Raw genomic sequence first — 21,464 nt, 5'->3', positions numbered from 1 at the left:
ACTCAAAGTGGTGATGCATAATATAACGGTGTGGGTTGTACGGCGGGGGGGGGAGCCTGCCCCCCACCCCTCCCCCAGAAGTGGAATGGCCATCATTCACCACTGGTGTGTTAGCTGTGGTTTGGGAGTCAAATTTGGGTCACCTGGGTTAAGGGGCCGTCCATACATGACGTCATGCACCGGGGGGGGGGGGGGTTTGAGAAATGCGACGTCACATTAAAATGCGCAACTTTAAATAAATATAAACACTTTCTACTTAATTAAATGGACTTCTCAATAAATGTTTTATCCTACAACATCAGAGTGCAGCGCCACATTAAATACGCACTACAATGACAATAGTTTAAAGCGATTGGCAGCACGTTTTATTTTTGGGGGGGGGGGGGCAGAGCTTTGTGACGTCTTTGAAGGGGGGGGCTGACTTTTTGTAACGAAGGGGGGGGGGGTCAAAAATCGTCCAAAATCGCGTGACGTCATTTATGGACGGCCCTAAGGGGGCAGTGTGCTCAACCATAGCAGCACCACCACCACTCCGTGCGATGTCCTCGTGCAAACGGGGATTTATTCTGGAGTCGCCACAAATTGATTGATCGAATTCCATTTCAAAAATGGAATCTGAGTTCGATGTTGGTTCAACAGTGAGGTTTATTAGATTCGAAGCTTTCGTGACTGCAGGAATTACTCTTTGGTTCTTTCGGTAAGGTCACGTAGAATGAAATGTAGTAATAATAATAGAATACGACGTTTCGATTGCAACACAAGCAACCATCATCAGGTACAAATGAATGAGAAAACAAACATAGTAAACTCATTCATTTGTACCTGGTGATGCTTGTGTTGCAATCAAAACGTCGTATTCCATTATTATTAAATTTCTATCTACGTGACTTTACCGAAATAACCAAAGTAGTGAGTTTTATTGTATTGCCGCAAATGGTCATTGGCCGACAATACGTACAATTCAATATGCATCGTCGGTGAATCTGTTACACCAGTAATGCCGAGTACACACCAGGCATTTCAAAATGTATAACCGTTCATAACGTGCCTTGTAATGACCACCTGTGTGGAAGTATGACTGTCTAAAGATTGCTGCCCTTGTCTGTCTCTCTCGCAAACGCACGCGACCACACTCCTCATATGCGCGTACCCCCGCCATGCACCTACATAACCATCCCACCTACCTGCACATGCCCACCCACATACCTGCGTGCACGCATCCAACCGCCCATGAACGCACATTCACACCCGCCCACGCATCCACCCACCCACTCGCACGCCTACTCCTCGCCCACATGCGCTCGCTCGCCCCCCCCCCCCCCCCCCCCCACACGCACGCACCACTCGCCCGCCCACCGTCACCGGCACGCGCTCAGCCTGCGTAAGCCAGTGGTGGCAGGAGCCCAAGGAGAAGGCGCTGGCGCTGCTGCTGACCCACTTCCCGCTGCTCAAGCCGCGCAACGCCGAGGCGAAGGCCGAGTACATGAAGCTGCTGCCGGGGGTGCTGGCGCACGCCATCGAGAGCGGCCACCGCGTCGAGGAGAGCCGCCAGCTGCTTTCGTTCGCGCTCATCCACCCGGCCGTCTCGCTCGAGGACCGGGGCTCGCTCGCCGGCTGGTTCTCGCACCTCGAGGAGCGGGTGGCCGTGCCGGGGCCCGCGACGTCGTACAGCGGCGGGAGCGGTGGCGGTGGCGGCGGTGGGAGTGGACACGATCATCCCGCGGTAAGTTCGCTTGTGGGTTTCCGATTCCACAGGGCCATCCAGCCCCCCCCCCCCCCTTCCCGGGGTGGTGGTTAAACTCACCCCGCTTATGTGAAGTGGCCCAATGACAAATTTGCGTTTGTGCACCACCACTGTCAACGTAGCAGTGTAACGCCAAATAATTACTCCAATAATTTATTATCGTTTCACGTGGTTGTACGTATCTCTGTGCCACCCCCCCTCCCCCAAGCAGTCGACGGCATCAAGCTTCACCTTCGAGCCGCACCACCAGAGGCAAAGCTCTGGTGGCAGCAAACTCAACGGGTGGCAGCAGCAGCCGCAGCAGCAGCAGAGAGAGTTCGGCGGCGGCTGGCAGGACCACGGCGGGCTCGGTGAGAACGGGCATCACCAGGCTGCGCCGGGAACCAACTCCCCATCTTACAACAGCCTGGGCATCAACACCACCAACCCTGGTGAGCGCCACGTGGCTGTCGGAGACAGAAGCGGAGCCGCTGATGTTGCCGTGTCGAGACGCGAGTTTGAAATCGTTTCGATCGTCGCCAGAGTGCTATGGGTTTCACTGTGTGCGTGTCCAAGGGGAGCAGTCGTGTAGTGGTTGACGCACCGCCCTATGGACCCGGTTACCCGAGTTAAATGCCCGCTCACCGCCTACACCAGTGACGATTATCTGAACCTGTCCTGGGCCTCCCTTAAGTCGACTCGGCCTAAAAAATGAGTACCTGGAGCAGTGTGTAAACATCGCTACTAGGGAGTCAAATGCGGTTGGGCGTGGTGCTGGCCATCCCCCACCCCTTTGTGCCGGTCCAGCCTTCATAGGTGCTCTGTAACAGCACTTTCTCCAAGTCGGCTAAACAGGGGGGGTCTTTGTGTGTATCGCAGCTCTGTCGGGACAGACCCAGCACGGCTCCCTGAAGCGCTCCGTGTCGCTCACCCCGCCCATTTCCCTGTCCACCGTGGGCCTCTCCAACGAGTGGCTCTCCCACGAAGACCTCCGGCCTCCGCGCTCGACTGGCAGCGGCATCTCTCCCTCCTCCACCATCTCGTCCTCCTCCACGCAGCAGCACTACGTCTCCTCCGACCACCACTCCCTGCCGCACCACCACCATCACCACCACCACCACCACCACCATGGGCCTCCGCCGCCTCCGCCTCCTCCTCCTCCTCTGCCGCTGCCGCACGGCCACGGCCACCACCACCACGCGCCGCTCTCCCCGCAGAGCAGCGTGGCGTCGTCGGGCAGCGGAGGTAGCGAGCACCCGGAGGATCTGATCCTCCTGCCGGGGGCATCGAACAGGAATACGTTCCACGAGGAGGGCACGGGCATGAGGGGTGAGAGTGCGGGCGTGCACGGCTTTCCGCTGAACCACGCGGTGTGGACTGCTTTGGGAGGTTTGGAATGAAATGGTTAAGTGGCTCTTGTTGGTGTGTGTGTATGCACGTTGAACTTCTTTTTCACCGTATGTAGACTGCTGTGATAATCGGAGGTGGTGGGGGTGGGGGGGGAAGGACCACAAACTAAAAAAAGTTATGGCACGGAGGAGGCGCCGGGGTACTTGATGCGTCCGGCTGAGCCAGCATCGCGGATAATCCCGAGGTCCGGGGTTTCCTTTTGGCCGTCCGTGGTTTGTACGTCCTACGGGTTCGCGTGAGACCCTTGCAGCCACTCGGCCCCCTGCGCTGACCACGTTTGCAACGATGTTGGCCAAGTGGCTCGGAGGATTCTAGCGCTTGGGCCATCACCGCGGAGAGATCCAAAATTCGAATCTGGGTTTTGTTGTCCTTCCTTCGCACCTCCGATTTTAGCACGGTTGGCTACGTACGGCGCGAAATAAGTTCTCCATGTTAACTACCTCGTCTGGTATACAGGAAGTCATGAGTTCAATCCAGACCCTGATGTCTCACCGTGGTTGCGTGGATCTTTCTCCCGGGCCCTCCGGTTTTTCCCATTTTTAGAAATGTTCGCTTTAAGTATTTGGCTGTTCTAAATTTTCCCAATGATAAGCCTCTTGATTGAGCTTTATAGCTCGGGGGGTGGGCCTTACCTGGCAAAATAAAATGGTTTGGTTTTTAGTTTCGTGTGCTTCGTAGGGACGGACTCCCTAACTATCGGCCGTATGGTGCCTCCCGTGTTTCTTTTGTCGCAGATGTTCCCGCCTGGCTCAAGAGCCTGAGGCTGCACAAGTACGCGAGCCTCTTCTCTCAGCTCAACTACGACGAGATGATGGCCTTGTCCGAACAGCAACTCGAGTGCCAGGTGAGTTTATTTGCCGTCTTTACTGCGGTCTGGTGGGGCGGTTGGGGGTGGAGGAGTTGCTGCCGGTTGTGTTTTTCTGTGTCGATGTTCCCGTCCACGGGGATTTCTTTGTTTTTATCGTTGAGTTTCCGCAGGGCCATACGAGCGTGTAATGCAGTCTTCGATTTTGGTGCCCATTCCTGCCATCTGATGTACCCCGCCCTCTACCCACAATCCCACGCGTGTCGGCTAAGGCCCCACTTTTTGGCCCTGATGCTTATGAAATGTGCAACCAAAAAAAATAACAAACTATGTGGCGGTGAAAGGACAAAGGGCATGAAAATTAATGGGAAGTGTCGATTTTAATATCGCTTGTCATGCTCTCGATACGTGCATCGGACCGCAAGTGTAATGTTTTTTTTTATTCTACATCTGTGTGCGAGACTGAAGGAGGCTTTGGAAAGTTGCAGGTTTGGCGTCATTTAAACCGTTAGCAGAAGTGTGGGCTTTGGCAGTAACTCGTAATTGACCATCAATCTTAAACATATCGATTCTTGAATGGAATCGCGACCCTGGGCAGGGATGCCCCTTTGTCTTTTTGGCTCTACCCAGAAGCCTTAGCCAGCTTTCGTCCGTTTGCTTGACTGGGATGCTAGCAGGCTGAGTGCGCCATCTAGTGGCGATATTTAGAAATTCCGTTTGCTTGAATGAAGAGGCAGGAATTGCAATTTTCAACCGTCAAAGAATTACCCTCCTCCCCCATTAATTCCCATGGTGGAGGGGGGGGGGGGAATGTGCCAATAGCCCCGTCCTTCGTAAAACTGGCAGATCACCACCGGAGGTGTACTACCCTCGCCCCTGTGAGAGTTCCCTGACACTCGTAGCCGCTGTCCTTGTGGCTCTCCATCGTCGTCGGTGCCGGGCCCTGGTTGCTTTGTCTCCCCCATGTTTCCCTCCCCGGAACTGCTGCCCCCTTTCCCCCAACGCCCAACTTTCTTACCCCGCTCCCATATTTATAAAGGGTCTTGAGTTGAAAACTTAAATTTGCCACCGCCTTTCCGCGCGGAATCCCTGCGTTGCGGTCTTCAGCACGGTTGGCTACGTACGGTGCGAAAGGGAAGATCTACCAACATACGTGTAACGTACATTGCAGAACGTGACAAAAGGAGCACGGCACAAGATCGTTCTCAGCATACAGAAGCTCAAGGACCGGCAGAACACACTGCGGGCGCTGGAGAGGGTATGTTTGTTGCCCACGTGTGTCCGTGCCAGCTGGTGCTGCCGTTCACACTTTTTTTTTTTTTTTTTGCCGGAAGACCGCGAAACCGTCTGGGAGACTCGCGTAGAATCGGCCCATTGAGTCGCCGCGTGACGTGCCTGCCGGTGATGCCGTGGTGCTGCCGACAGGATGTGGGCTACTTGGCCCCTGCCTTGACGCGTTCCTGCAGCGGGGATATGATTTTGTGTTCTGGGCAAACAAACGTCTACCCGTTTTTAAAAAAGTTGTACACGTGTCTGTCCACCTTCCGGCCACCCACCAATTGATTAATTTATCTGTCCTATCCGTTTGCCTGCCCTTCCATGAACACACCAGTCCACCCACCACTTTACCCACTCAACCATCCACCAATCTTCCCCGTCAGCCCGTCCCACCCATGGTGCGTTTTAGCCGGCGTCGTCCACTATTTTAGGGCAGTGATTCGGCCCAGCAGTAGCGAGTTTGTCTCTCTTTGCAGAGGTTCACAGTTCGATTTCGGTGGCCTCCCCGAGTTTTAATACTGTGCCATCAGCTTCGCAGTAGATGGTCGGCTACGTACGGTGCGAAAAGGTCTGCGATATCATTCGTAAGAGTCGGCCATTGTGCTGGCGTGCGATGGTCGCAAATTGGCCACGAAGAATTAATCGATGAGGATTATACACACACGGCATATGTTGCCCCTTACTGAGAATTTGGCAGGGACCCTCCCTGGGGGGGAAAAAAAGTAGTGAGACTCTGCGAGGCCTTCTGACATAAACGAGCGGAATTAATACAAATAATCGTAATAACAACGCTTTGTATTTCTGCGTGCGGGCAGGAGGTTCTGGAGACTGGAAACCTACGCAACGCGCTGTCGGAGCTGCACCAGACGATCGTCACGCCGATCCAGCCGTTCAGGCCACACCGCGCCGACCAGGGGCCCGGCACGGCCGGTGGCCTCCTTTCCGTGGAACCGCCTGGCGACGGCAAAGAGGTAAGCGCTGTGGTGGAGGTGGGCGGAGCTACGGTTCAGCTCGTGATTTTTTTTTTTTACGCGTCGCGACCATTGGTGGGTGGGCGGCTGTGATTTACACGACTGATGACGTTAACATTTCAAAACCGTTCGTGCGTCTTGGTGGATTGCAGTTCCTTCGACTCTCAAATCTCATTAAACTTTCACGTACATTTTTTTTCCCTTTCAAATAAAACTTATTGAAGAGAAGGGGTTAATTGTTCGGCAATTTGAAATTACGTTTGGGATTTTTATTCACCTGGAGTATGATAATAATGACGATAAGCGCAACCGCTGTGCGCGTAACGATTGTGCCACGCAGCCCCGCGGGTGTTTCGCATGGTGGGGGGTGGTGACTGACGTGCGTGGTTGTGGCTTTGTCCGCACAGGTCCACCAGACGCCCGGGGGGGAGGTGGAGTCGGTGGCGGCCCTGATCGCCGAGGGGGACATCCCGGGACAGTTCACACGTGTGCTCGGGAAAGGTGATGATGATGGTGGTGGCGGTGGCGGCAGTGGCTATGATGGTTCCATCTTTGGCCGTTATTGTCTTGAATTAATCGACCAGTTGGATAACGTGGATGTGTATTGTTTTTTTTATTTTGTTGCTGTGAATTTTTCACACCTGATGATGATTGCTTGTGTTGCAGTCAAAACGTCGTGAGAATTTTATTGTTTAATATTTGTATTATTTCATTGTTTCCCTTCTACGTGACTTTACCGAAAGAACCAAGAATATGAATCCCTGCAGTCACGAAAGCTTTCAATCAAAATTTTACATGGATATAGTTGCGTGTGAACAAGACGTACGTGTCTCTCTCCCGGCGTGTACTGTCTCGCGGGGTATATGTACGTTGAGCTGCCTTCGCCCACCGTACGTAGCCAACTGTGGTAATCGGAGGCGCGGGGGAGGGGAAGGACAACAAACTAAACACAAAGCAGTTCAAAAGAAATGTCTCTCTCTATCCCTCCCCCCTCTCCCGCTGCCCCTCTCAGCTTGCACGCAGCTGCTCGTGTCTCGGCCCGACGAGGAGAACGTGAGCTCCTACCTGCAGCTCCTGGACAAGTGTCTCACCCACGCGGTGAGCGAGGGCGGAGAGCGAGTGCCATGCCTGCAGGCCCCCCCGCAGCTCTGCAGATGGCAGACGGCGACCGGACCGAGTCGTCACTCGCGCGCACACCCTACCTACGCCGCAGCGGGTTTTGTCAAATCCACTGACTATACTTCACCATGCTGGTCCGTGCATGTTGGTTAAAGTGGGTAGGACGTTGGGGGGTGTGGGCGCCCGTTGGCACGGTAGGGGGAGGGCACAGGTGGTGCATCTGCTAGTCATCCCAGTCGGTCAACCCATGGCACCTGGGTCTGTCACGTGACTTGAGGCCACGTGAGGTGTCGAAGACCCTCTTAAGTGCACCTGGCCTGGCATAGCCGCCGTGGTGACAATCACCCTCACCTTGGTGGCGAATGGCGGGTATTAGTATTGGAAGGGGGGGGTGTAGAATTACAGTATAACAATGTGTTTAGCTGCCCTCTGCTGATAACATGGGCCTGCAGCAGCAGCCCGTGATGACAAACGCGTAGGGTTCCACGGCCGACGACGTCATGGTTCGCATTTGTTTTGCGAGGGTTCGATCGCCAAAAGTATGGAGCCGTTGCCTGGCTTCTTTCAGCAGAGCCGCTTTGCTGTAAACAAACACCAGTGGCCACGTGGTTTTTGCTCCGTGTGACCTACTAAATGTGATTTTTGTTTGGCTGTGTCGGCTAGAGGGGTATTGTACCACACCCATTCGGCTTTGTGTGTGCTCATTCACAAGCCCATTGATTGCGAGTCGGCAGATTTTTAAAGAACCTGTCGGTCCGTGCACTGTCCAGGCTCCAACCTGCATGGCTTCTGAGCGCATTCTGGATGATTTGGCCATGGGCTCATAGCTTGGGGGAAAAAGACACAAGTCGTGTTCCTTTGAAAAAGCACTTGATACTCCCTCCCCAAACCCAGCCACGCGTTAATTTGCCTTGCAAAGCAATGCCACCGACGGCATTCTTCTCCGCGTGTAACGCCGCATTGCGTCACCTCGCGTCGGGGGAGGGGGGGGCTGGGGGGGGGGGCAGAGTTGTCGCACGGTTTGTGTTTTTGGCGGCATCGCCAGCAGCAGTGCGAACATCTTAATGGCAATACGCGCGGATGGGGGGGGGAGAAGGCCGCGTGCATTGCAGAACACGCGGGAAGATTCCGCCATTTGGCTGTTGGAAGGAGTGCACTCTTGCGTGATACTTGCCGCTAGAAGGGGGGGCTATGGTTGGTAGTCAAGACTAATGGTGGAGATGTTATTTCCCTCGCTGGGTATGCAGGAGGTCACGGGTTTGATCCCGATCCTTGCTGTGTATGTGGCGTTTGCATGTCTCTCTTCCCGTGGTGGGTGGGTTTTTCCTCCCGGGTCGTCCAGTTATTTCGTTCCCCATTTTAGAATCGACATGCGTTTTAGATTATTTGGCTGCTATATAAATGTCCACGTTATGATGAGCCACTTCGTAGAGCTATAATTTGTGGCAAAGTCGCTTCTGAAAAAGGTCTATCTTGGTGGGCTTTACCTGGTAAAACATGTTTTGTTATAGTTTAGTAGTATTTTTCCCGTGCCTGTTTCCATCCATCTTTTAACACCTGTTGAACAGGACGAAGAGGGTTGACTCCACGGAGATAAAATGATCAAATTGGTTTCGTTGCCGCATTGCGCGCTTTCCAATGTGCTTCTGCGGCCGTCTGGAATGCTTTTACCTACCTTCCGATTATTAGGAAGCCACTGGAGCTATGCACTTTCAAAAATAATCTAGATTGAAAACTCTATTTAGAACTTCGTTTTGTTTAATTTGAACTTCCTCTGATTAGCAAGTTGGCTACGTGCAAAACAAGTTCAACAGAGTAAAATAATGAGGCGGTAACAGCTTGGGGAAGCCTTCACACAGCAGTGGCTAAATCGTGTCTGATGATTATGATGATGAATGTGGGTGATGAGACTGGCATTGGGGGGAAGCTTTTGTCCAGCACCAGATGGATCATATCTGATGGTCAAAAGTCAATGCCTTAATTTTCCATTGAGGCATTGGTTTCTCATCTGTTTATGTCCCCGATGCACTGGATGGAAAATCCACATTCTCATGGCGGGGATTAATTTATCCACGGCAAAATCGTTGACCTACCCACAATGTTGCGAAGCTTAGTTACTCCAGAGGGCTGATGGACAGAGTAAACACCCACCACCCCCACACAACCAGGAGTTGAACGCGACGTTCCGATTTGCGAGCTGCTTGCTCATAACCAGCGATCTGCCTGGCTGCGTTTGGCCAGCGTGGTGGTAATCTATAGTTTTTTTAAAGTTTGGCCGACAAAGTTTGACGGTCGATTTTTTCGTGTGCGTTTTAGGCCTTCACCGAGACCCAGAAGAAGAGGATTCTCTCCTGGAAGCAGCAGGTGCAGAAGCTCTTCAGAGCCTTTTCCCGGAAGCCCATCATGGAGATGCAAGCCTTCCGGCAGCAGGGACGCGGGTGGGTACCGCACACGGCGACAACAACGGCGGCCACCACCGAGCGACGGTGACGTGAACCCGCCACCGTTTCAGACTCTGTCTACTCGACAGACCTGCTCTCCACCTGAGGGACCGGCTGCATGCGTTGTGGCCGAAACGTCGTGAGAATTATTTTATTATGTTTTGTTTTTATTACTTTATTATTTCCATTCTACGTGACTTTACCGAAAGAACCAAGAAGATGGACCCGCCACCGTTTGTCTTTATCTTCCAGGGCCGTTCTCGACACACTGGGTGATGCGCTGCTAGCCGCGAGTGTTCGGAATGTGCCATGCCCCCCCTCCCCTCCCACCCTGTACGTGACCCTGATGCAGTCACGAGCTTGGCGTGAGCCCTGGCTTAAGGAAATGAAATGGTGTGGGAGTGGGGGGGGGGTACCCTATTTCCATTTTTTTTGTTCCCTCGCCCCCTCCTTGTATGTGTAGTTGAATATTTGGCTGATTCCAATGTAGCAGGGACAATCCTTTTGCAAATGAGGTGAGACGCTCGTCAAGTCCATTGCTGGGCGAAGTGTGTTTTTATTATTGATTGCATCGAAAGATTCAATTTTTGATTTGAAGCTTTTGTGACTGCAGGAATCCATACTCTTTGGTTCTTTCGGTAAAGTCACGTAGGTAGGAATAAAATAAAATAAATCGCGACGTTTCGATTGCAACACAAGCAATCGTCATCAGGTGGGAAAACCACAGCAAAAACATTTTTTGTTTTGCTGAAGTGGGAGATATGCCTTGACGGGAGGTTATATAGGCGAGAAGGGGGGAGGAACAAGGGAGGGGGGGGGGAGCGTTGCGTGGACGCTGGGAGAGTGTGGGCGGCGGGGCTGCAGCCTTTCCGCGGAAGCCCATCTTCCCTGACTGGCGATGCTCAGCAGGTTGTAGCCTGTCCTCCGTCACAGGCCCCGTGGGCCCCGATGCACCTGCACACTTGATAGCGGCCCACCCCACTGTGCGACACTTGGACAATTTGGAATTTAAATTGACGAACCGTTCCCATTTCTCGTCGACCTTTTCCTCCCCCCCGACCCCGTTGCCTTCTCCCTGCAGGTGGGGAGTATTTGGGCAGCCCCTGCCCCTTCCTCCTGGTGCCTTGGCCAGTGGCCTGAGTCTGCCCTGGAGGCCACAGCGCCCCTTCCCGCTGGGTGCCCGGGGCCTTCCCGCAGCGCCACAAGGGACCCGACTGGGGCTGTTGGGTCCGACGCAGAGAGGTGTGGCCGGCACCATGCTGGGAACCTCGGCCGTGCTGAGCAAAGGACGTCAGGTACTACAACGGCCGCCGCCATGACGTCTCCACGGCGCGTGTGCCGGGCTAGGTGTGCTTTGAAGCCGTCGCGTGAAGTGTCGAAGGCTCTCCTGCTAGCAGGAGGTCACGAGATAGGCCTGAGGTGCCACACGCATGCAACGGCGCTGCTCTTTGATCCACTTCTGGACGATGGCCTCTCGTCACATCGTTGCAGGTCATCGGAATTGCTGTTTGGTACACGAGCAGAGAAACATCGTTGCATTGCAATGGAAAGTAAGAGACGGCTGGCGGTTGCATGCTCCTCTCTCAATGTTCCTGTACTTGGAGCGCTAAAAATAATCTGACAAATGTGCTGTGATCATGTGTATTGTGAGATGGTTTTTAAAAATTCTATATTGTGGCTAAGTATTATATTAAGAACACAAATTGAAAAGTGACAGCAATTATTTTTAATGATCCGGTCCCAGTCTCCTGTATTTGTTACGCTATGTATGATGCGTGTGTGTCTTGTGAACTTATTGTGAAGTTAGTGCATGAGGAAAATCTGTCTTTTTTGCCAGTTGCCCACCTAGTGTTGGTGGCAGTGGTGTGGCCTGCACTGTGGTGCGGGATCTTTGCGTGTTATTTCATGGCTGTTGTTGTTTGCGTGTGCAGAACATCTGGTTCGGTGCCGGCGGCGGCAGTAACAGCATGCCGAGCCGCACCCACAGCTCCGTGCAGAGGACGCGATCGCTGCCCGTGCACACCTCCCCACAGGCCATGCTGCTCTTCCAGCAGCCAGGTGAGATGGGTGAGTTCGGGCGGGGGCATTGCTCACACACTTGAGTCGAACTCGTGGTGTGCTGGGTAACTGGTTAAGCCGTGGCTGGAGATTGTGGGGACCCAAGTCGGCGTTTTCCGTGGCGGTGCGGTTAACGACGCCATTGGTGCCACGCACCGCAACTTATGGCAGCACCAGCGAAAATGACCGTCCCGTCGTTTGCCGATGAGGTGGTGGACACGTTGTTGCGGCACGCTTGTGCCAAGCTAGGTGCACTTTGAGGCTGTCTGAAGTGTAAAAAGGCTCTGGTCGGAGGTCGTGGCACAGACCCAGGTGCTACGGGTTGACTAGCTGAGACTGGCACCTGTGGGTCTCTACTGCCCACTACACAGTGACGCATACTACACAACAACAACAACACCCGCCATTTGCCTCCTAAGTGGCGGTGACAATTCCACTGCGCTTGTGCCTGGCCAGGCCACGTGAAGTTTCGAAGGCTCGTTGACGCGACGTAACGGGACAAACCCAGATGCCATGGGTTGACTGACAGATGCACCAGCTGTGCCCGCTGTTTGCTATAAAATCGCATACACATGTAATGACGGCCTGACCCACTTCTCTTGAGATGCCACTTTGTTGACGACACGTTCACTTGACATCGGGCGAAGATCCCCACTGCAACAGCCCCAAGTCTCCCTCACATCTCCTCCGTTGTATATCAACACGAGGCCACACGCCCCCCTTCTCGATCCTTCTCGCTGACTCTGGACGCTCGCTCTACTGGCAGACTCGACCCGACCTCTTCTGTCGCCTGACTGCGCTCCCTGCTCGAACATTCCCGTAGCCACCAGTCCCTTAGCACTCACCGCTGATGCCCCTGCTGTCATTACCTCCCGTGGCCACTAGTCCCCTCACACCGCATGCAGGCTCTATTGTCATTACACACACACATGCAGTGCTACATCCTCGCACACAACACATCCCGTATACAGCTCCTGTGACCTCTTCTTGGTTCTTTCCGTAAAGTCACGTAGAAGGGAAATAATAAAATAATAAAAATAAAACCTAATAAAATAATTCTCACGACGTTTCGGCCACAACGCAAGCAGCCGTCCTCAGGTGAAGAACAGGTCTGTCGGAAAGACAGCGTCTATGACCTCTCCCATTGAAACCCCCCCTCCCCCCAATGCAAGTTATACCTCATAATCTAGGCGTCCGAGATACATGAGCTTATGTCTTTTGGAATTGGCTCCAAGAGCTGAGTTCAGCGCCATGAATGATCTCCTCCTCCTGTTGCAGAGTTCCCGGTTCCCGTGACGGAGCCCGAGATCAACAACCGGCTCGAGTCGCTGTGCCTGCGCATGACGGAGCACGCTCTCGGAGGTGAGCGGCACACCCCCTTCTCAGAGTGATCCGCCTACCCCACCCCCCCAACACACGATCGATCACTACTACACGCTTGCTGCCAAACGGACTACTAATGAGCATCATTATGTGATATGGAAATAAAGACAAAGATCCCCCGTATAGTCTTAACAAACTGTAGGGGCAAGTGCTGTTAGCGAGCGCCTATGAAGGCCGGAACGGCACACGAGGGGGGGGTGGGTGGCCAGCACCACGCCCGACCGTCTTTGTCTTCCCAGTGGCGATGTTTACACGCCGCACCAGGTACTAATTTGAGACCCGAGTCGACCTCGGGGAGGCCCAGAACCGGTTCCGATTATTAATCGTCACTGGTGTTGGCCGTGAGCGGGAATCGAACTCGGGTCGCCGGGTTCGTAGCGCAGCGCACTCACCGCTCGTACAGAAACGAGCGCGTACCGACGCGCACAAGACAAAGATCCCCCATCGCCTTAATGGACTTTGGCCAAGTGCTGTTAACAAGTGCCTGTTAACACCGCTACGAAAAGCCGCCTAACATTTAATACTGCTGCACTTGCGCTGCCGCACGTACTGGCACAATAACAGTCGCCACCTGCCATTTAAGTGACGGTGACATCACCCCCAGCGCTTGTGCCAGTTTGGGTGCAGTTTGAGGCCACGTGAAGTGTCAAGGCTCGCTTGGCAGGCGGTCACGGCGACACGCAGGCACACATAGACACACACGGACGCTGGCACACACTACTGCCCCCTACCGTTGTATACTCGCTATGACGCTTGCTCTCAAACGAACGCACTACCATGCTTGCTATCACATTCAGATATTATCACCGTTGCATGTTTTTTCCCCCAAATTGTAAAAATTGTTTAAGTGCGAACTTATTCCATGAACATGCCTTTTGTATATTAAAAACAACACTTGGCTTGAGATTTGTGAACGCATGGGTAGTTTGTCTTTCCACCGTACCTCCTGATTAGCACGGTTAGCTACATACGGTGCAGAAGAAGTTCCACATACACACAGAACATGTTACCCGTGGCGTACTACAGGAATGGAAGCGTAGTTGGGGGATGTGGTGGTGGGGGGGGAATGGGAAGCGGTAGGAACGGGAGGAAGAGGCTGTGACTGAAGTCCACCAGTGGGCTGCGGGGAGAGGGCGGATAAAGAGTTGGGGTGGCCACATGCAAATCGTGGTTTTTGTTTTATTTTAACGGGAGGATGAAGCAGATTTTTTTAATCGACACTCGTTTAGAGTCTTTGGCTGCAGCTGTAAGTTTTCGCTTGATAAGCCACTTCTGTAAGTGATCATTTGTGGCCAGGTCGCTTCTGAAAAAATCTGTACAGCTCCAGTAGCCCTTAACCTGCTAAAATACAAAACGGTTTAGTTTTTAGAATTGAGTTTATCTTCAAATTATTTCTTATTGAAAGCTCGCAATTTGAATCTCAGTTTGTCTTTCATATCTCTGCCCACAGATGGAGTGGACCGGACCTCGACGATTTGAGATCTCCGATTTTTGTTGCCGAGTTTTTACCGAGAGGGACGGGGGCCGCCACCGCTCCCCCCCCCCCCCCCCCCCCTTTCCAGACCCCATCTCACTCAAACTTTCATGGCTCAGCCAGCTTGGAAAAATCAAACTTCTCTCAGAAAGGACACTAATGGGATCTTGTGTAAGCTATGGTGGCGGCTAATGGGCCTTGAGTGGTTTGTTTGGTTTTGTTAAAGTTCTAGAATTAATATTTTGACTTTTATTCGGTTACGGCTGCACGTCCGTTTTTTTTCTTATTCAAATCGCCAGTTGTGGCTTAAGACACACCGGGGGTGTGGGCAAGGATGGTGCTGTTTGAGCCACGACTGGCGACGACGACTATGATGGCGCGCGTGCAGTAATGCCCGAATGACGTTGAAATTTGTAACCGTCGCTGCGGGGGCAACTGCCGCGAGTAGTTTTTAACGTTTTAACCTCTTATCGGGTTCGTTCTGTTCTTATCAAGATAAATGAACGCGCTCCACCATTCGGTCCACGTAATGCTCTTCTTCAGGTCTGTGTGTTAAAATTTCGTTGGTTCTCGGTAACGTTGCCAATTTTACCATCTTTTTTAAATTTTTAATTGACTCGCTCTCTCGGTGGCGGGGCGCGAGTGGATTCGTGCAGAGGTTGACCGCCCCCCGTGTCGCTACATTCCACGCCGCTCCAGACGACCCGTCCTCGCTTCCTCCGCGTGGGGAGTTTCCCCTTCCGACGTTGCGGGGATCGCGCTCTTCAACTCCCACAGTGCTCGCGAAACGCAGTCGCCACCTCCTCTGTGCTGTTTTGCGTTTCAAACACTAAATATTATTATTTTGTTTCAATATAATGTTGCTTTTCCTTCCCCTTTGGCTTGGAGCTCACGTTTTGAAATATCACGGAATATTTAACGGTCACTTTACCCTCCATTGAGTGCACAGCGGTGGATTTCTCTCACGGGGTGTTATTTTTCTCTGTGGTGGTGGCGTTTTTTTAACGTTTGCGTTTCTCTGCACGTTTGGGTGCATTTGTTGTGAATGGTTTTTTTTTACTTCGCACACCCCCCCCCGCACCTCACATTTTTTTGTTTGGTGAAAACAGCACAAAAGGAATCGGCAACTTTATATTTTTACGTTCGACATTGAGCACAAATGGCACATGGGACGGGCAAAGTTGTCCGTGAGACTGGCAGGCCTACAGCAATACCTCCCTCGTCTTTTCCACTGGCACATGTGTGCCGTGCTGGGGTTGGGACCAGCCCCAGGTGCCAGTGGCAACGGGGAGTTATTACTAGCCCCACCAAGCCCCCCCACCTTGCTCTCTATCCGATGAATGATTCATTTGCCGGGTAAAATTGACAGGGGCAGCTGTATTTTGGTGGCCGTCTTTAACCATCCAAAACGTGGAGAAGGTTGCCAAATCTCTCCCCAATGCAAACCGGAATCGGAGATTGGCCTAGTTTTATTAAATCTTCTCAGATTTTTTAGGCACGACTTGACAAAAGGTCGGAAACTCAAATCTATGTAACGAGCGTCAGCGCGACCGCTACCTGCAGCTCGTGCGTGTGTGTGTGTGTATATACACACACGCACCGTGGTGCCGTGGTGCCCGGTTCGGGTGTTGTCCGCTTGATGCGCGACGCCGCTTGACCTTGGAGGCGATGGGAGGGGTTAAAGCGAGCGACCGGTGACCTCGGCGCTCCAAAATATTTTTCTACCGAAACCAAATATGGCTGTACAGGCTTGCGGGGACGTCCATCGTTTAAAATGTTGTGTAAAGATATTTAAAAGTTATCGCTTTTTTGTTTGTTTTTAAATAGTTTTATTTCTTGTCATTAAGTTGTTGGCGAGCTTGTTTTGCGTTTTTTAAGGATGGCCCGGGGAGATGCCGGGGATCTGTGCTGGCCGGAGTGTTTGGCTCTCCTCCTCTTCCTTCTTGTCTTGTAAAATCAAGTGGGGTTTTCCAAAAGGGGGGGGGGGGTAGAGGATGGTGGGGAGTGGGGGGCGGTCGCAGCAGATGGAGAGAAACCCCTGTAGGGTGGTGGGGAGGGAGGGGAGCCTCGTGTGATCCGCGCTGGCGATTGTCGTTGTGTGGGTGCTTAAGGGAAAGTTTAAGGAAATCTCAAGAGGAGGCTGTGTTTTGAAGAAGCGAGGGATTAAGTCGTTGAACGGGGTTCTCGGTGCGTGTGGGATCTTCAGGACGTGTTTTTACGTTTTTGCCGTTGTGAGTTTTAAGAACGGAGGGTCCAGGATAGCGTCGGGGTTTATTTAGACGTCCACTCTGTTTTTTTTGGTGGAGGAGGGGGAGAGGGGGGAGTGAGTTTATCGTCATCCCCCTCTCCCGCACGTTTTTAAAATTAGATTTATTTTTTTAAACCCGAAATTCGCTCCCATTTAATCCAAGCAAAGCCATTTTGATATCCGATCGAATGACGTTCACGAATAACCTCCTCCTCCCTGTCTCCGATTTTTTTTTCCCCGCTTGAAACTTGGGAGATGGCCATAATGAAGTGTTTGTTTTCATTGCGATGGTGGCGGTGTCACTTTGGAGAGCGATTGGCGTAGTGGCGTTGAGGGGTTGTCCTTGTGGTGTGGTTGGCTGATGGGGGTGTTTGGGCATGTCGTCGTCGGAGTTGGCCGTGTTGCGGTAGGTTAATTCTGTTGGCGTTTGGTGTTGGAACGAGATCGGCACGTCGCCATGAGGCGCTGTGAATTTGTACAAAGATGGCAAATGATTATTTACGTTTATTTTAAAACTTGCGCAAACAGCAGTTTTTTTTTTTATTCTCTTGGCCAGCTGTGCTGTTCACTTTTGAAAAATGCAGTGTTGGATAACAAAAAAAAAAATTTTTAATTTTTTTATTCTTTATTTTTTAAACGATGGCATGGGATTCCAAAACCGCACTTCGTGTTTCCTGGCAGATGTATTACGTTGGGGAATGTGGGTTTTTATCTAGTTTTAGGATGCGCACGTTTCAAAAATGCTAAATCGGGCATGGTATTATTGGGTGGGGGGGTGGGAGGGGGGAGGAAGTGCGTGCGTGGCGTGCCAGGACCTAAGCCAACAAAGTTTGAGCAACTGCACACGCACAACAACCTCCCCGCACCGTGGCAGTTGTTTGTTCCCCCCTCCGTGCGGGCGGAAGATGCGACCGGCGTGCTGCTGGCACCGACATTTGACGGATTGACAGCGGCCAAACTGGACCGTGAGCGCGCGGTGCCCAGCGTGGCTGAGTTTTTATCCACTAACATCTTGGCAGACTGGGATAAACTCCCGCCTCCTGCATCAACACCGGTACGCAAATCTTCCCGCACGGGAGAGCCCCCCCCACCTCCTCCCACCGGCAGTCGGGAAGACCAAAGTGCGTGAACTTGTCCCATCTCTCCCGTACACTTTGACGCTAAGCTTACTACTTTTTTTTTTAGACTAATTTTGTACGAACTAAGTTTTTTTTTGGTCATTTGCTTAAACCATATATATAAATATATATTTCCCCTTGACCCCAATTTTAGATTTTTATGTTCATATTTATTGCATTGTAAACACCCCCCCCCCCCCCCCGCGCCTTCCTGTTTTTTTCGGGCAGATTTTCGTCGTCGAATTTTTTCCATTAATATTATTTTCCTCTTTCTCCTGGACGACGCAGAACAATGGTAAATGGCTGGCAACCATTTGTAGTAGTTTTTGTTTTCTCCCCCGTTAACAAATTTTTTTACGTACGCAAGAAATAAATGCAGAAAAATGTAAGAAAATATAAAAAATCGTATTTTCATAGGAAGAAGCATAAAAAGGAATGATACAATATAAAGTTTGTTACCCACGCGAAAGATCGGTCGTGCGTGTCGGTGCGTTTGTACTGCGGATGCAACGTGTTGGGTTTATTTTTATTTTTGCAAAGCGCTGCCCCACTCTACGCCCGGTGGTTTTGTGTCCGTCGACGTTCTTACACTAAAAGCGATGGTGGATGGCGTTAAAAGTATATACAAATAACCAATTGTTTTAACGTCAAGAGATTTAAACAAAAAATATATTTAAAAAAATTACTTGAGCCACGGGGCAACTTTTCTTTTGTACGACTCCAAAATGCATCGGCCGATGCTCGGCCAAAGTTGTGTTCCTGCACTCCTCCTTCTCACGCGCGTCGCATACGATGGAACATTTTCAGACTTCACGTTCGTTTTTTTGTTTCTAAAAAGCTTGCAAGGACAATGGATGTACCGTGTTGAGTGCGTGTAGAAGAGTCCTCTCCTATATGAACGATACGTGCGTGTGTGTGTGTCGTAACTCGTATTGTTAATATTACATTGGGCTGCCCTTGTCTTATGCCGTGCAGGATTTGCAGCAAGCGGCTTGTTTGTCCAGTGGGGCCGAGCGGATGGGGGCAATGTGCCTGGGGATGCCCTCACTGGCCCAGAGGATGATCGATCGATCCCTCCTAGAAGCCTTACTGACGTTTGCTGTGAAGTTTGGTTTTCACCTAAAGGGCTTTTAACTCTCTTATAATGCTGCACTTAATTTTTCACTTATATAATTCTCTTCTCAGTTGTAGTTCTACGTTATCATTTATTGTTACTATTATATAACAAAAGCGCAAGCCAACATGTAAACGTTTCTCGGTAACGCCGTGGCGACGAAAGTTAAACGTCAAATAGTGGTGGCCGTTTTGTGGAATGGTCCTAATTCATAGCACGTGTAAACTAATCCACAACTTGTTAACTTAAAGGCCTCCCCACGGTGTTATTGACGGACGAGTTGTGTTCGTACACCACTGCCAACGCAGCAGTCTCACCAAATACTTTGTTTAGTTATTACTACTACCACCATTGCTATTGTTTAACCTTTACAACAACAAAGAGACTCCAATTCTTTCAGACACTTTCACAGCCGGTTTGTCGGGACGTTTTGTTTTGGATATTTCGTTTATTTTTGTTTAACACCCCCCTTTTCTAATCGCACGTCTGTGCACCCAGGACCAAAATGGGCTTTTAACTCTCCCCTATACGGGGGGGGGGGGGGTGTTGTGTGTTGGGAGCAGCGCTCCCTGGCTCCGCCGCCCCCCCCCCCCCCGCTCTGCGCACAGTCTTGCCCGCCACGTCTGCCCGTCCACGGTGCTTTCACAATCGGCTTGAGAGAGCCAAGGGTCCTGCCACCGCCGCCGTGCCAGGCGTTGGCCAGGTGCCCGAGTCGCAGCAGTTTACCTCCTAATGTCGGAATCGCGTCGCCCAACCCACTGGCTATTTCTCTAAATCCAGCACCCCCCCCCCCTCTCCCACTTCGTCACCACTCCACCATCCATCGAGAAGCCATACCCACAAACTAAATATCGCTCCTCGAGCGTGGGGCAAACACGTGGTTTTATTTTAATTGTAAAGATTTTAGGGAGTGGAGGTGCGCGCACAGGATGGGTGGGACGGTGGGATTGCTCGCAAGAGCGCATGTACGTCTGGTTTATTCTTCTTAGTTCCGTTGAGTTTCTTTTCCCGGCTCCTCCCCTCTTTTTTTGTGTATCGCGACGATCTCAAAATTCAAGTGACGGGAGGAATTTCTCCCACGTACGTCCCTGTGTTGACTCGACAGCGGTGATCTGCGGTGCTGTCAACATGCACGGCGGTGGTTTACGTTGGGGTTTCTTGTTGGTTTATTGGGGGGGGGGAGGGGTGGAGGCGAGTTTGTGTGGTATTTGACGAACTATTGACAAGCTGGCAAATATAAAATTGTTGTAAAGCCTCCGATTTTTTTTTTTTATATGCGTACTTTCTCACCCAGATGTTTCCGATTTTATTTCCCAGAGGCGCGTGAAAGCAAACGGAGGCTGGTTTAAGTCAATTATAGCTTATTATTTAAAATTATTCTGCACATCTCATCGCCGATTCTAGTTACCCACTGGTGTACCGCGCCTCCTTTTACGCTTGACACGTCCAGAGCCCTCCCTTCACGATGTGGTTGAATTTTTTTAAAAGGATTTTTGCAGCATGCTTTTTTTTATAGAAAAGTTTTCATAAAAATACTAAAAAAATTAAACTTGCGCAATTTGGGGTTTTCAATGAGAAAATGTGGGGGGGGGGGGGTGTTGGTACCACAGCCGATTGCATCATCGGCCGCAAAAATACATTTTAACAAAAGGCCTAACTTTTGGCCCGTCGCACCGTTTTTTAAATAAAATGTTATTCTTAAAAAGCTCAAACCACAGGGTTTTGCCGACCGATGATATATATATAAAAACAAAAAATATGCAGTTCTGCACATTTTTCGAATAAATCTTTACAGCATGTTATTCTTGTTTAAGTGTTTACCTTTTGGCTATTGTTTTAAACGTGTAACACGGTATTTGTTACCGAGAGAATGAATGGAGAGCGGGACATGTTGGAGATGCCGAATAAAAACCTTGTATAACCTCCGGTTTGCCAGTTTTTTTTGTCTTTCGTACAGCAGTGCTTCGTCAGAGGTTAATGTATTAAGGTGCAGGCCTGCTATTGCATATTTTGCCATTGGCAGCAGCACAAGCATGTTACAACTTCTTTTGCACCGTATGTAGCCAACAAATTAAACGCAGGCAGGTCCTCCACCCAGAGCACTTGAACCCCACCTCGTTGGCATGTCCTGTTTACTACACTCCAAACGTTCTACAAATACAATAAATTGTTTATCCATGAAAGCCACACCGACCCTCTTGAACTTTTTTTCAAGATGGTCCTGCTTCATTGGGTTTTTAATTAGATAACTTTACGGGCATGTCTTCCGGTCATAACAAGTGCCGTGGCTCCCAGGTGCGAGAAGCGTGTGTGTGGCAGTTT

The 21,464-nt window shown here is 51.3% G+C and overlaps 1 protein-coding gene across 4 annotated transcripts in view; it reads left to right on the top strand.

The window, feature by feature from the left end:
* Positions 1-21,065, top strand: part of LOC133362197 (protein Smaug homolog 1-like) — a 57,376-nt gene extending 36,311 nt beyond the window's left edge. Inside the window, exons 3-15 of one of the 4 annotated variants that reach the window (XM_061581155.1) lie at positions 1,377-1,723; positions 1,956-2,175; positions 2,603-3,052; positions 3,868-3,977; positions 5,110-5,196; positions 6,032-6,187; positions 6,595-6,688; positions 7,200-7,285; positions 9,623-9,744; positions 10,829-11,042; positions 11,679-11,805; positions 13,084-13,167; positions 14,639-21,065. In XM_061581155.1, coding sequence (XP_061437139.1) covers positions 1,377-1,723; positions 1,956-2,175; positions 2,603-3,052; positions 3,868-3,977; positions 5,110-5,196; positions 6,032-6,187; positions 6,595-6,688; positions 7,200-7,285; positions 9,623-9,744; positions 10,829-11,042; positions 11,679-11,805; positions 13,084-13,167; positions 14,639-14,667 — 2,126 coding nt within the window. In that variant the 3' untranslated portion in view covers positions 14,668-21,065. Of the gene's footprint in view, positions 1-1,376; positions 1,724-1,952; positions 2,176-2,602; positions 3,053-3,867; positions 3,978-5,109; positions 5,197-6,031; positions 6,188-6,594; positions 6,689-7,199; positions 7,286-9,622; positions 9,745-10,828; positions 11,043-11,678; positions 11,815-13,083; positions 13,168-14,638 lie in introns of all 4 variants that reach the window. The other 3 variants (XM_061581146.1, XM_061581149.1, XM_061581141.1) reach the window with 3 other exon arrangements.
* Positions 21,066-21,464: the final 399 nt, after the last annotated feature.

This window comes from Lethenteron reissneri, chromosome 8 (assembly GCF_015708825.2).
Source record: "Lethenteron reissneri isolate LAM-NWPU_2019-01 chromosome 8, ASM1570882v1, whole genome shotgun sequence".
Taxonomy (NCBI): domain Eukaryota; kingdom Metazoa; phylum Chordata; class Hyperoartia; order Petromyzontiformes; family Petromyzontidae; genus Lethenteron; species Lethenteron reissneri.
Note: the sequence above shows the minus strand (reverse complement) of the source record. Positions and strands in the feature narration are given on the sequence as shown.